Consider the following 11,269-nt stretch of genomic DNA (forward strand, 5'->3'; position numbering starts at 1 on the left):
GAGGGGCGTCTCTGAATCTGGTGGCTGCGGAGTTCCCCCAGGCAGGGCCGAGGGAACACGCTGCCGGGGATTGTGTACACGCTCCACTGACACAAGCTTCACGCTGCCGGGCAGCCGCTGATCACGCGTGGCCCCGCGAGCCCATTGGCCGGTGCCTCACACACCTTTGCCGCTGATTGGCCGGTCTCAGGCTCCGCCCCCACCCCCGCCCGCGGCGCGGGGCTGGCTGAGCGGCTACCTGAATGGGGAGGGGGCAGACGGCGCGGAGCGCGGCGGTGGCGGGAGCGGCGTCGAGTGTCTCCGGGAGCCCGTCTGTGGCCAGGCATCCCACAGCCTAGCAGCCAGTCAGCTCGCCGCCGGCAGCCACGCAGCCAACCATGCTCAACTTCGGCGCTTCTCTCCAGCACACTGCGGTAAGTCACTTGGGGATGCCCCTGTCCTTCCTTGCCTCGTCGTAGGAAGGGGTCAGCGGGGGCGCGAACCCTGAACACCTGACAGCAGCAGCGCCTGAGAAGCGGGGCTGCAGCAGGGTCGCGGAGAGGGAAGGGGCTTCGTGCCTGCAGACTTAGGCATTAGTGAGGGCGTGTGTGGTGGGCACGGGGTCAGATGAGGAGCACAGGGATTTGGAGACGGGGGAGGGCTCTTACTCTGGGGGTACTGAGCAGGGGAAGGGGCAGCTCTGCAGAGAGACCTCAGGAGGCAGGTGAGGGGGAGGATGACTGTGGAGGGGCGGGAGCAGTGGGGAGGGGGCTGCTGCCCTGGCGGCGAGGTTAGGGGAAGGTGTGGAAGGGGATTGTGGTGGGGAGACACGCGGGGGGGGGCTACCCTGCACCTGGCACGGGGGAGAGATGCCCTCGTCCGAAACAGGAGTGCGACCTAGAGTGGGAGGGGGCTGCTTGCAAGCATTTGGGGGGCGAGGTGTCCACCGGAGAGAAGAGTGAGCTGCCCATCTTGGGGGTCTGAACAGAGGCTTGCAAGACGGGGACTGTCAGCTGAGGACCACGGGGAGGGGGCTGCTCAGCAGATAGCCCGGGGCTGGGGGAAGGGGCGCTTGGCGTCGGCGTGGGGGATGACATGCGGGCCGGGCAACCGCCAAGGGGGTCGCGTTGCCTCCCACCCCGGCGTCAGGAGGGGACTCTCAAGGCAGGGGCAGGTGGCCGCCATCTGACGACCCTTTGGAAACGACCAGAGAGTGGGAAGCGGGACCCGGGAGCTAGGGCGGGAAGGTGGGCGGGGGAGCCGGGCCGCGAGACGCGGGGGAGCGCGTCTGGAGCCGGGGCCTGTGGGGGCTGCACGTCTGGGAACCCGTGGAGACGCGCGGCGGGCGGGGGCCGGAGCTGCCGGAAGCCGCGGGGAGGGGGCGCGCTTCTGCCGGGAGAGACGGGGTGGTCTGAGGTCCCGTGGGCAGCGTGGGCGGGAAGCGCCCAGGGCTTGGCCGGGTCCCCGGGGGCTGCAGGCAGGAGGAGGGCGGCGGCCGGGTTTCCGCGGGGACCCGGCTCCTCCTCCCGCAGCTGAGCAGAAGGCCGGGGGTGGGCCGCGAGCGGGTGCGCCCGGGGAGCTCTCGTCCCCGAGTGACCCAGCCCCGGCCTCCGCCAGGGGCGGGAGCGAGGCCCGGCCCCGCTGTCGGTTCCTAAGGGAACGGCGGCTCGCGGGGAGCTGGAAGGGGCGGGCGTCTCCGGGAGCCGGGCCCGCGGCCCCGCCCCTCCCCACGGGCCCGGCGCGAACTGCCGGGCGGTTGGCGGCGCCTCCCGCGGCCCCTCCCCGGGGCCGGCGCGCGGGCGGGGGCCCGCGCCTCAGGAAGTAGGGGAAAGGTGACGGCGCGGCAATTCCCAGTTCACGTTTCCTGCGCCGCCCGGAGCAGCCGCTGATCACGCTTTGTTCACATGCCTCGCCCCCTCCTCCCCGCGCCCCCGCCCCGCGCCGCGCAGCCAATCCGGGCCCGGGCCGCCGCGCCGGCTGGCCAATGGCGGGGGCAGGGGCGCGGGGACGTGCGAGCGGCGAGGAATGTTCCCGGTGACTCACCCGCGAGCCTCAATGAGGTTAGGGCGGCCCCATCCGTCTGTCCTCGCCAGCGAGGATCTCCCCCGCCGTCCGCCCCCGCCCCTCGTCTGCCTCCGCGGCCCGCGCCTCCGCCCGCGCTTCCCTTTCCTGCCTCGCGCCCCACTCCCTTTCCTCCCTCCCTCCCCGCTTCCCTTTCCTGTGCTCCCCAGCTCCCGCTCTCCTCGCCTGCTGCCCGCCTGCCTCTTCCTTTCTGCGCTTTGGCGTCTGGAGGCTTTTACACACGCGCGCGCTGTCCATTGCCGCTTACATAAAGGCGGGCGCGATTATGCAATTGCATTGTTAGCGATATTTCAAGAGCAGTAGCTTTTCTTAGGATTTCAACGTGAAGAGATCATGCGTTTTTTTTAAAAAACAATCATTCAATAATACGTTGCAGCATAAAGAAGGTTGTTCATTATTTTTACACAATCTCTACTTTGACCAAACGAATCTGGACAGGTTTTTTGTTAATGGAAAATGAAAAAGATGTACCATTTTTTAAAAGTGTAGTTCAAAGAAATTTGATATAAAACATTAGGTAGAAGGAGTTGTACAGATAAATAGGAAGATGTGGTTATTTTCTTTTGTCATCAAGCAGTTCTTTAAGAAATTAGAATAGATTCTGTTTTGACTATTGCAGACTCTTTATAGCAGGGTTTTTGCAAATTCCGAGTAGGATATTAAATTTTCTGATTATCCGGTTTTTATTATTAATTGTATTAGCCAAAGTTAAGCATAGCATTGTGTCAGATGGATCCAAAAAAGGGAACGAACATGAAGAGGTTGAAACTTGACTAAAATAAAGCTTTGGGATTTTTTCCACATATTTTGCTTGATCTCTCTTTACCATAGATAATCAAATTATCAAATAATTTTAGATTTCCAATAACCTGATATAATTTTAACTTAAAAGAAACCCTGAGGATCCCTTTTCCTTCGACTTTTTACCCCACAGTGCAAAGTGGACTTCCCAAAGGTCAGATCCATATCAACGGGCCAGAGCTCTGTCTACTACACTTTGTCATTATAAGAAAATACTGGCTTTCTTTCCACATCAAAAGATCTCATACTATACCTATAGTATTGATAAAAGATAACTTTTTTGCACAGTCCTGCCTTAGTTATTTTGTCTGACCCCTGTTGCAGGTGTCCACTCTGGAAAGACTATAAAACAATATTTTTTCTTCTAAGCCAAATGTTTTCCTTTTTCTGGATCCCAAGTGCATTAATAACTCTGGTCTAGGTCCCCTTCCTGGTAGGTGGTAAGGTGTTCCTCTCTAGCTTGCAAGGATATCAAATGTTCAAGCTAAGTGTGAGCTGAAGAATGAGGAAGATTTTATTACCACTAACACTAAGTCAGGTCACCTACCTGACCAGTGTAGCTGAGCTTTCTAAGTATCAGAGTAGGGGCCAGAGAAAAATTATTTCAAATTTTAACTTGGAAGGTTGTACAAGTTGTAGACAAAAAGAAAAAAGAAAGTGTACATTCCTGTGTGTCAAAAAGTATGCTTATAAGCTTTAATCTTTTCTTGTTATAGGAGGAGAGAATGGAAATGATATCTGAAAGGTCAAAAGAGAGTATGTATTCCTGGAACAAAACTGCAGAGAAAAGTGATTTTGAAGCTGTTGAAGCACTTATGTCAATGAGCTGCAGTTGGAAGTCTGATTTTAGGAAATACATTGAACACAGACCTGTGACACCAGTATCTGATATGTCAGAAGAGGAGAATCTGCTTCCAGGGACACCTGATTTTCATACAATCCCGGCATTTGTAAGCACTATTATTTTTTAAGATGTAGGAAAATTATTGAATTTCATATAACTTACTTAACAAACTAAATTTCTCATGCTGTTGCTTGTATATTTCTCTTCTCTACAGTGTTTGACGCCACCTTACAGCCCCTCTGATTTTGAACCCTCTCAAGCGTCGAATTTGATGGCACCAGCGCCATCTACTGGACATTTTAAAGCACTTTCAGATGCTGCCAAGCCTCATGTTGCTGCGCCTTTCAAAGAGGAAGAAAAGAGCTCAGTATCTGACCCTAAACTCCCCAAGGCTCAGGCCACAAGTGTGATCCGTCACACAGCTGACGCCCAACTATGTAACCATCAATCCTGCCCAGTGAAAGCAGCCAGTATCCTCAACTATCAGGACAATTCGTTTAGAAGAAGAACCTACCTAAATGTTGAGGCTCCAAGAAAAAACATACCATGTGCTGCTGTGTCACCAAACAGATCCAAATGTGAGGGAAATGCAGTGGCGGATGTTGATGAGAAAACAAATGCTGCACTTTATGACTTTTCCGTGCCTTCCTCAGAGACAGTCATCTGTAGGTCTCAGCCAGCCCCCTTGTCCCCACAACAGAAGTCAGTGTTGGTCTCTCCACCTGCAGTATCCCCAGGGGGAGTGCCACCTCTGCCGGTCATCTGCCAGATGGTTCCCCTTCCTGCAAACAACCCCGTTGTGACAACAGTCGTTCCCAGCACTCCACCCAGCCAGCCGCCAGCTGTCTGCCCACCTGTCGTGTTCATGGGCACTCAGGTACCCAAAGGTGCCCTCATGTTTGTGGTGCCCCAGCCCGTCGTGCAGAGCCCAAAGCCTCCAGTGGTGAGCCCAAATGGAACCAGACTCTCTCCCATTGCCCCTGCTCCTGGGTTTTCCCCTTCAGCAAAAGTCACTCCTCAGATTGACTCATCGAGGATAAGAAGTCACATCTGTAACCACCCAGGATGTGGCAAGACATACTTTAAAAGTTCCCATCTGAAGGCCCACACAAGAACGCATACAGGTACCAACCACTTCATGTTTGTGTCTTTAATGTTTAAATGTATAAGTGTGAAGAGTGTTTAAATGAAGAGTCTTGGGCTGCGATCACAGATATACACCCTAGTTCAGTGGGTGATACTTACCAGTGCAAGGTCCTCTAAAAGACTTGTATTAAGGTGCTTTTGTTTTAATTTCTCAAATGATTCTGTAAATGTTTGAGTACTAATAGAGTGTCTTTAAAGCCTTTGAAACACAGTTGTTGAGGTCAGAAAATCTTTTCACTTTTGGCTTTTTTAATTTAAGAGACAGGGTCTTGCTGTGTTGTCCAGGCTGATGTCAAACTCCTGGGTTCAAGCCGTCCTCCCACCTCAGCCTCCTGAGTAGCTGGGACTATAGGCACGAGCCACCACACCTGTCTGGCTTCTATAAGGGGAAGATTTTTATAAATGTGATAGAGTGACAAGTTGAAATTGGAACAATACACATTTAATACTCATTTGAAAGTTTATTAATTTTATTAATTTTTATTTTAAAATGTGTCTCCTGGTATATCTTTAGATCTAATTGAACAAATCGTATTCAGCAATTTAATAAATGTATAACAATGATCTGAACTTCTTCCTTTCAGGAGAAAAGCCTTTCAGCTGTAGCTGGAAAGGTTGTGAAAGGAGGTTTGCCCGTTCTGATGAACTGTCTAGACACCGGCGAACCCACACAGGTGAGAAGAAATTTGCCTGTCCCATGTGTGAGCGGCGGTTCATGAGGAGTGACCATTTGACCAAGCATGCCCGGCGCCATCTGTCAGCCAAGAAGCTACCAAACTGGCAAATGGAAGTGAGCAAGTTAAACGACATTGCTCTACCTCCAACTCCTGCTCCCACACAGTGACAGTTCAGAAAGAGAAGAATCAGAACTCACTTTGGTCACAGCTGGCAGCCAGTGGTGATGTAAAAATGTTTCCACTGCAAGTCTGTGGCCCTCCAATGTGGGCTTAGAGCAGAAGCCCCACGGCCTGGTGTGAAGGCCCAGCCTGGGTTAGATGACAAGAAGGGCTTTGGCCACAGGCAGGTCACAGAATGGCAGGTTTCTTTTCTTATCACATAAGAGAGATGAGAAAGATTTTATTCCTTTGAATATTTTTGAAGGTTTCAGATGAGGTTGACACAGGTAGCACAGATTTTGAATTTGTGTGCACATTTGTTACTTTTGCTGTTTATACTTGAGACCAACTTTTCAATGTGATTCTTCTAAAGCACTGGTTTCAAGAATATAGAGACTGGAAATAAACATTACGGTACAGAGATGGAGGTGTAAAATCAGTTTGTATTATTACAAATATTGTCATCTTTTTCTAGAGTTATCTTGTTTACTATTCCTAGTCTTTCCAGTCAACTTTGTGGGTGTAGTTATTAAATATATCTAGAACCATCATTTTTACACTATTGTTAATATTTGGAATTGAAAGGCTGTATATTGCTAAGAGGGCCCAAAGAATTGGAATCCTCCTTAATTTAATTGCTTTGAAGTATAGCTACAATGTTTTTTTGCATTTTTGTTTTGAAAGTTTTAAGAAGTGACTATATCTAGGCATTTTATTATGCTTTGGACTTTAGTTTGCCTGCAGTTTCTTGTGTAGATTTGAAAATTGTATACAAATGTGTTTTCTGTAGACTCTAAGATACACTGCACTTTGTTTAGGAAAAAAATCTGAGGATGAAAATATATTGTAAAAAAGGGATATCAAGAATTTTAGATAACTCCTTGAAAAAGATGGCTTATGTCATCAGTAAAGTACCCTTATGTTATGAGGATATAATGTGTGCTTTATTAAATTAGAAAGTTAGTGACCATTATTCAAAGATGGACAAATGTCCTGTTAATTTATAGGAGTTTGGGTGGATTTGGAGGTAGGTGGGTAGAAAAATTATTATTAGAACATTCACTTTTGTTAACAGTATTTCTGTTATATTCTGTTATATAGTGGATGATATACACAATGGTAAAACAAAAGTAAATTGGTCAAAATATATAGTGAAAAGTGTCATTATCTCTTCCCATTTAACATTTTTCTGTATATTGAGTGTAGATTTCTGACATCAAAACTTGGACCCTTGGAAAACAAAAAAGTTTTCTCTTAAATAAAAGAAGATCCTTGTGACTTACAATTTGCACAATACTTCTTTTGTTGTACTTTATATCTTGTTTACAATAAAGAATTTCCTTTGGTATATATAATTGGTTCATTGTGTTTATTAAAAACCATTCTCATTCTCACCTTGACCTTGATCACTTATACTATCCAAGGACTTAGTATCTGAATTTCTCTAAGAGTCTCATTTAGATTTTGAACTGTAGGAATATGTCTTTAAAATGAATCAATTTAGAAAGTATACAATGTGAGGCCAGATATCTATGTATATATTTGGTGAGGTAACGTGTGTGCCAGCCAGTTTTAAGAAGCCACATTTTAATTTTTAAACATTCTTGTACATTTTGATGATTTGGGGTTGAAAGATAGCTCTGGCTCTCAGCAAAGTCATATTAAGTGGCATTTAAGTTAAAGGGAAAACCACAGTGAATAATTAGAAGCAATGACACTGCTGTGGCGAATGAAAAGAATGCCGACTTATTACATAAAAAGTAAATTGCTCACCTCTAGAAGTTAAATTAACTCAGACCATTAAGTGATACCTTAAATACAATAAACATTGGTACTTTAGCTGCATGAAAGGCAATCCACCACTGAAGACAAACACTTGTTAGTCACTCATCAGTAGAAAGAACTAGGGGGCTGTCTGTAGATGCTACTTCGTGTATGGAGTATAACTTTAGTCGATTACCATTTTAGTTCGCACTGAAATCCCCTGTGATCATGAGAATATCTTCCCCAATACCCAACTTAACCGCTGACCCAGTGTCTGGCCCACTGTGGAACACCATGGTAAAGAACAGTGTTCTCACATGGCACCAGTTGTAGGACAAGTGTCTCAAGTCATCTGTGCACCTATCGCTACTTTTCTTGGAAACTTAATACCACTTAAATACGACACAGCTGCTTAAGAGAGACCTTGCCATTCTGCAGCCCTGATGTAGCTTCCGTTGAGAACCTGGACCATCCTAATCCCTCTGGAGTTCCTTATAGGTACAAGTCTCCACAAGTGGAATGGAGGAAGATGACTGATAATACTCTCTGCCTAGCCCAATTCGCAGCCCCTTGTAATTCTGTGGCCAGTGGAACAGTGTCACCTGGTTGGTGTGCTCTTCCCAGTCCTACTTGGCATCTGAGGCTTTTCCTTAGGGATCTTATAAATAAATCATTCAAAGAAAGTTATTTTTGAGTTAAATGTGGTTGCAGGCTCTGATCTTGAAAAAATTGCCCAGAAACAAGTATATTTGTAGCATGTTATGATAATGTCATTAGCGTAGCCTTAGCATTTCAATTCTGATTGTTTCCTGTTTTTATACGTTAGGATGAACTATAAGAAATTGCTGGTATTCAGCTGTCCTCTTTTAGTAGTTAATTCCTTTTTAGATAATTTCAGACTTAGAGAAATGTTCAGAGAGTTCTAATATACCCTTTATCCACTTCTGATAACATTTTACATAGCTGTAGAACATTTATCAAAACTAAGAAATTAACCTTGGTATAATATTATTAACTAAAAGTACAGAACTGATTTGGATTTCACTACTGTCTTTTTTCTATTATAGTCCCTAACCCAGGATCTCAAATTGCATTTAGCTGTCAAATCTCTGCAACCTCCTCCAATCTGTAGTAGTTCCTCAGTCTTGTCTTTAGAACAGTACTTGTCACTTATTTTCCAGAATGGCCCTCAATTTGGGTTTGTCTGATGTTTATTCATGATTACATTGAGACTATGCATCAACTGGGGCAGTCACCCAGAGTGATAAAGCCCTTCTCAGTGCACCGTACCAGCGAACACATGAAGCCGATCTGCATTGCTGGCAAAGCTAACCTCACGTGGCTAAGGTGATGTCTGCTGGAATTTTCCACTATAAACTTACTACTTTTCTCTTTATAATTATAATTATTAAAAATGTGTGGGTTTTTTTTTCTTTTTTCTTTTCTTTATTCTTTTGGTAGAGATCAGGTCTCATTCTTGCTCAGGCTGGTCTTGAACTGAGTTCAAGTGATCCTCCCACCTCGGCCTCCCATAGTGCTAGGATTACAGGCGTGAGCCACTGCACCGGGCCTATAATTATTAAAAATTTGGAGGGAGATACTTTAAGACTATGCAAATAACCTGTTTTCTGCTTAAACTTTTCCCCATTCATTTTGTATCCTCACATCTTGCCTGAGGTGATTACTACTGTGATATGCTAATTCCTTTATTGTTTATTAATTGGAATTCTTCTGTAAGAAAGCGTTGTTGCTTCTCCATTATTCAGTTATTTATGTCAGCAGGGACTTGGATATTTATGTCATTCTCTGAGTTATAACGCTGTACTTATTTTGTGACTCAGTTCTTCCAACTTTGACCCTTGTTAGCTCCTTCAGTATTCAAGCATTTTTGATAACGGAGATGGAAATTCAACCTATCTTTTTCTCACTGGAATGAGAGTCGTTTGGTATTAGTGATTCCCCTTTTTAAAAATACCTGCATTAAACACCCTGTCTAATCCAGCATTTCTCACTCATGGTACAACTGGCCCTGACTGGTCTCCCTGCCTCTGGTCTCGTCGTCTTCTTACTGTCCAGTCTCCTGACTACAGAGTCCTGAAAATGCAAATCCAACCATGTCACTTCCCCTGTTTAAAACACTTCAGAAACTACCCAGTGCTCTCAGGATAAAACCAAGCTTCCATAACAAGATCTGGAACAGTGCTGTCTAATAGAAATGCAATGTAAACCACATACATAATTTGAACTTTTCTGGTAGCCACATTAAAAAAAGAAAGCAATTAATTTTAACATTTTTATTTAATCCAAGATATCCAAAATATTATCATTTCAACATATAATTAATATAAAATTGTTAATGAGACAGACATATTATACCTTTTTGGTACTAATCTTTGAAATCCAGTCTTTGTTATATGCTTACAGCGCAGATCCACTGGGACTAGGCTCATTTCAAGTGTGCTGAGCAGATCTACCTGCTCCACCCGGTTTCCACCAGTTGCCATAGCACCTCTACCTTATTCTCTACGCTGTGTCCAAGCCCTGAGCTTTCACACATGCTATTTCTTCTGCTGGGAAGGTTTCTCCTGCCCTTCACCTTGACATTTCCACTATCATAACAATCACTATCCTTTAATGAAATTGCTGAGTGTCTTTTACCCTTGACTGTAAAACTCCTCGAGGACACGGACCTGGGGTTCTTGCTTACTGCTATATCACCAGCATCTAGCGCAGTGCCTCACACATAGCAGGGGCTTAATACATTTTGTCAAACTGAAAATTGAGCCAAGAGGAAGCCTATGTGATTTTAGGGAGGGAGAACAATTAGGAAGTTGATATATGACCTACAGTATACCAAGGCAATGAGAAGCTGAAAACTGCCTTTTTCTTATTCCCATAATTCCACACTAGTGCTAGAAGGACCCTTTATGTACTCTACCTTCCAAACTCTTACTGAGTCTCCTGGCATTTAGGTTCTCTTCGTTGCATTTTCAAGAGAGCAGGGAAGAAATTTGATCAAGACAGACATACAGGAGGTTCACCAAGGCCAGTCATGTGAGTCTAATGCCTCAGCCTGGAATGGCTGAGAAGTGTTGCCTCAGTTCACCCTTTCTCTCTGGAAGACGTTCAGAATGAGGCAGGGATGGACATGGAGACTTTCTTCAAGGGCACTGGGCAATCAATGGAACCTTGGAGCTAGGGGAGATCTTTTGGGAGATGACATCAGGGGACACCTTAAGGAAATCGTTCTTCTGGAGATGTCCCACTGACTTGGTTCTGGTGCCTTAATTCAGTCCTGGCATTTTTCTGACCAACTTAAGACCAACTTGAGAAATGACAAGAGTTGGTTCTCAAATAGCACTTGCCTGTAATTTTCTATACTGGTAGCTGTGCCCCGGAGAAGGTATCAGTGTCAGGGAAACAGCACTGATCGAATTAAAAGACCTGGTGTAGGCCAGCCGCGGTGGCTCACGCCTATAATCCTAGGCCTCTGGGAGGCCAGAGGTGGGCAGATTGAGCTCAGGAGTTCGAGTCCAGCCTGAGCAAAAGCGAGACTCTGTCTCTACTAAAAATAGAAAAGAAATTAGCTGGACAACTAAAAATATACAGAAAAAAATTGCCAGGTGGGGTGGCACATGCCTGTAGTCCCAGCTACTTTGGAGGCTGAGGCAGAAGGATTGCTTGAGCCCAGGAGTTTGAGGTTGCTGTGAGCTAGGCTGACGCCACGGCACTCTAGCCCGGGCATCACAGCGAGACTCTGTCTCAAAAAAAAAAAAAGACCTGTTATATTGGTTAGGGTTCTCCACAGAAACAGAAC

The 11,269-nt window shown here is 46.2% G+C and overlaps 1 protein-coding gene across 1 annotated transcript; it reads left to right on the plus strand.

The window, feature by feature from the left end:
- Positions 1 to 216: 216 nt before the first annotated feature.
- Positions 217 to 7,043, plus strand: KLF10 (KLF transcription factor 10). The gene is made up of 4 exons (XM_012784315.2): positions 217 to 413; positions 3,579 to 3,812; positions 3,921 to 4,830; positions 5,437 to 7,043. Exons 1-4 carry the CDS (start codon positions 378 to 380, stop codon positions 5,694 to 5,696), a joined length of 1,440 nt encoding a protein of 479 aa, XP_012639769.1. The 5' UTR covers positions 217 to 377; the 3' UTR covers positions 5,697 to 7,043.
- The last annotated feature ends 4,226 nt before the right edge of the window (positions 7,044 to 11,269 follow it).

Source organism: Microcebus murinus, chromosome 7, assembly GCF_040939455.1.
Source record: "Microcebus murinus isolate Inina chromosome 7, M.murinus_Inina_mat1.0, whole genome shotgun sequence".
Taxonomy (NCBI): Eukaryota; Metazoa; Chordata; class Mammalia; order Primates; family Cheirogaleidae; genus Microcebus; species Microcebus murinus.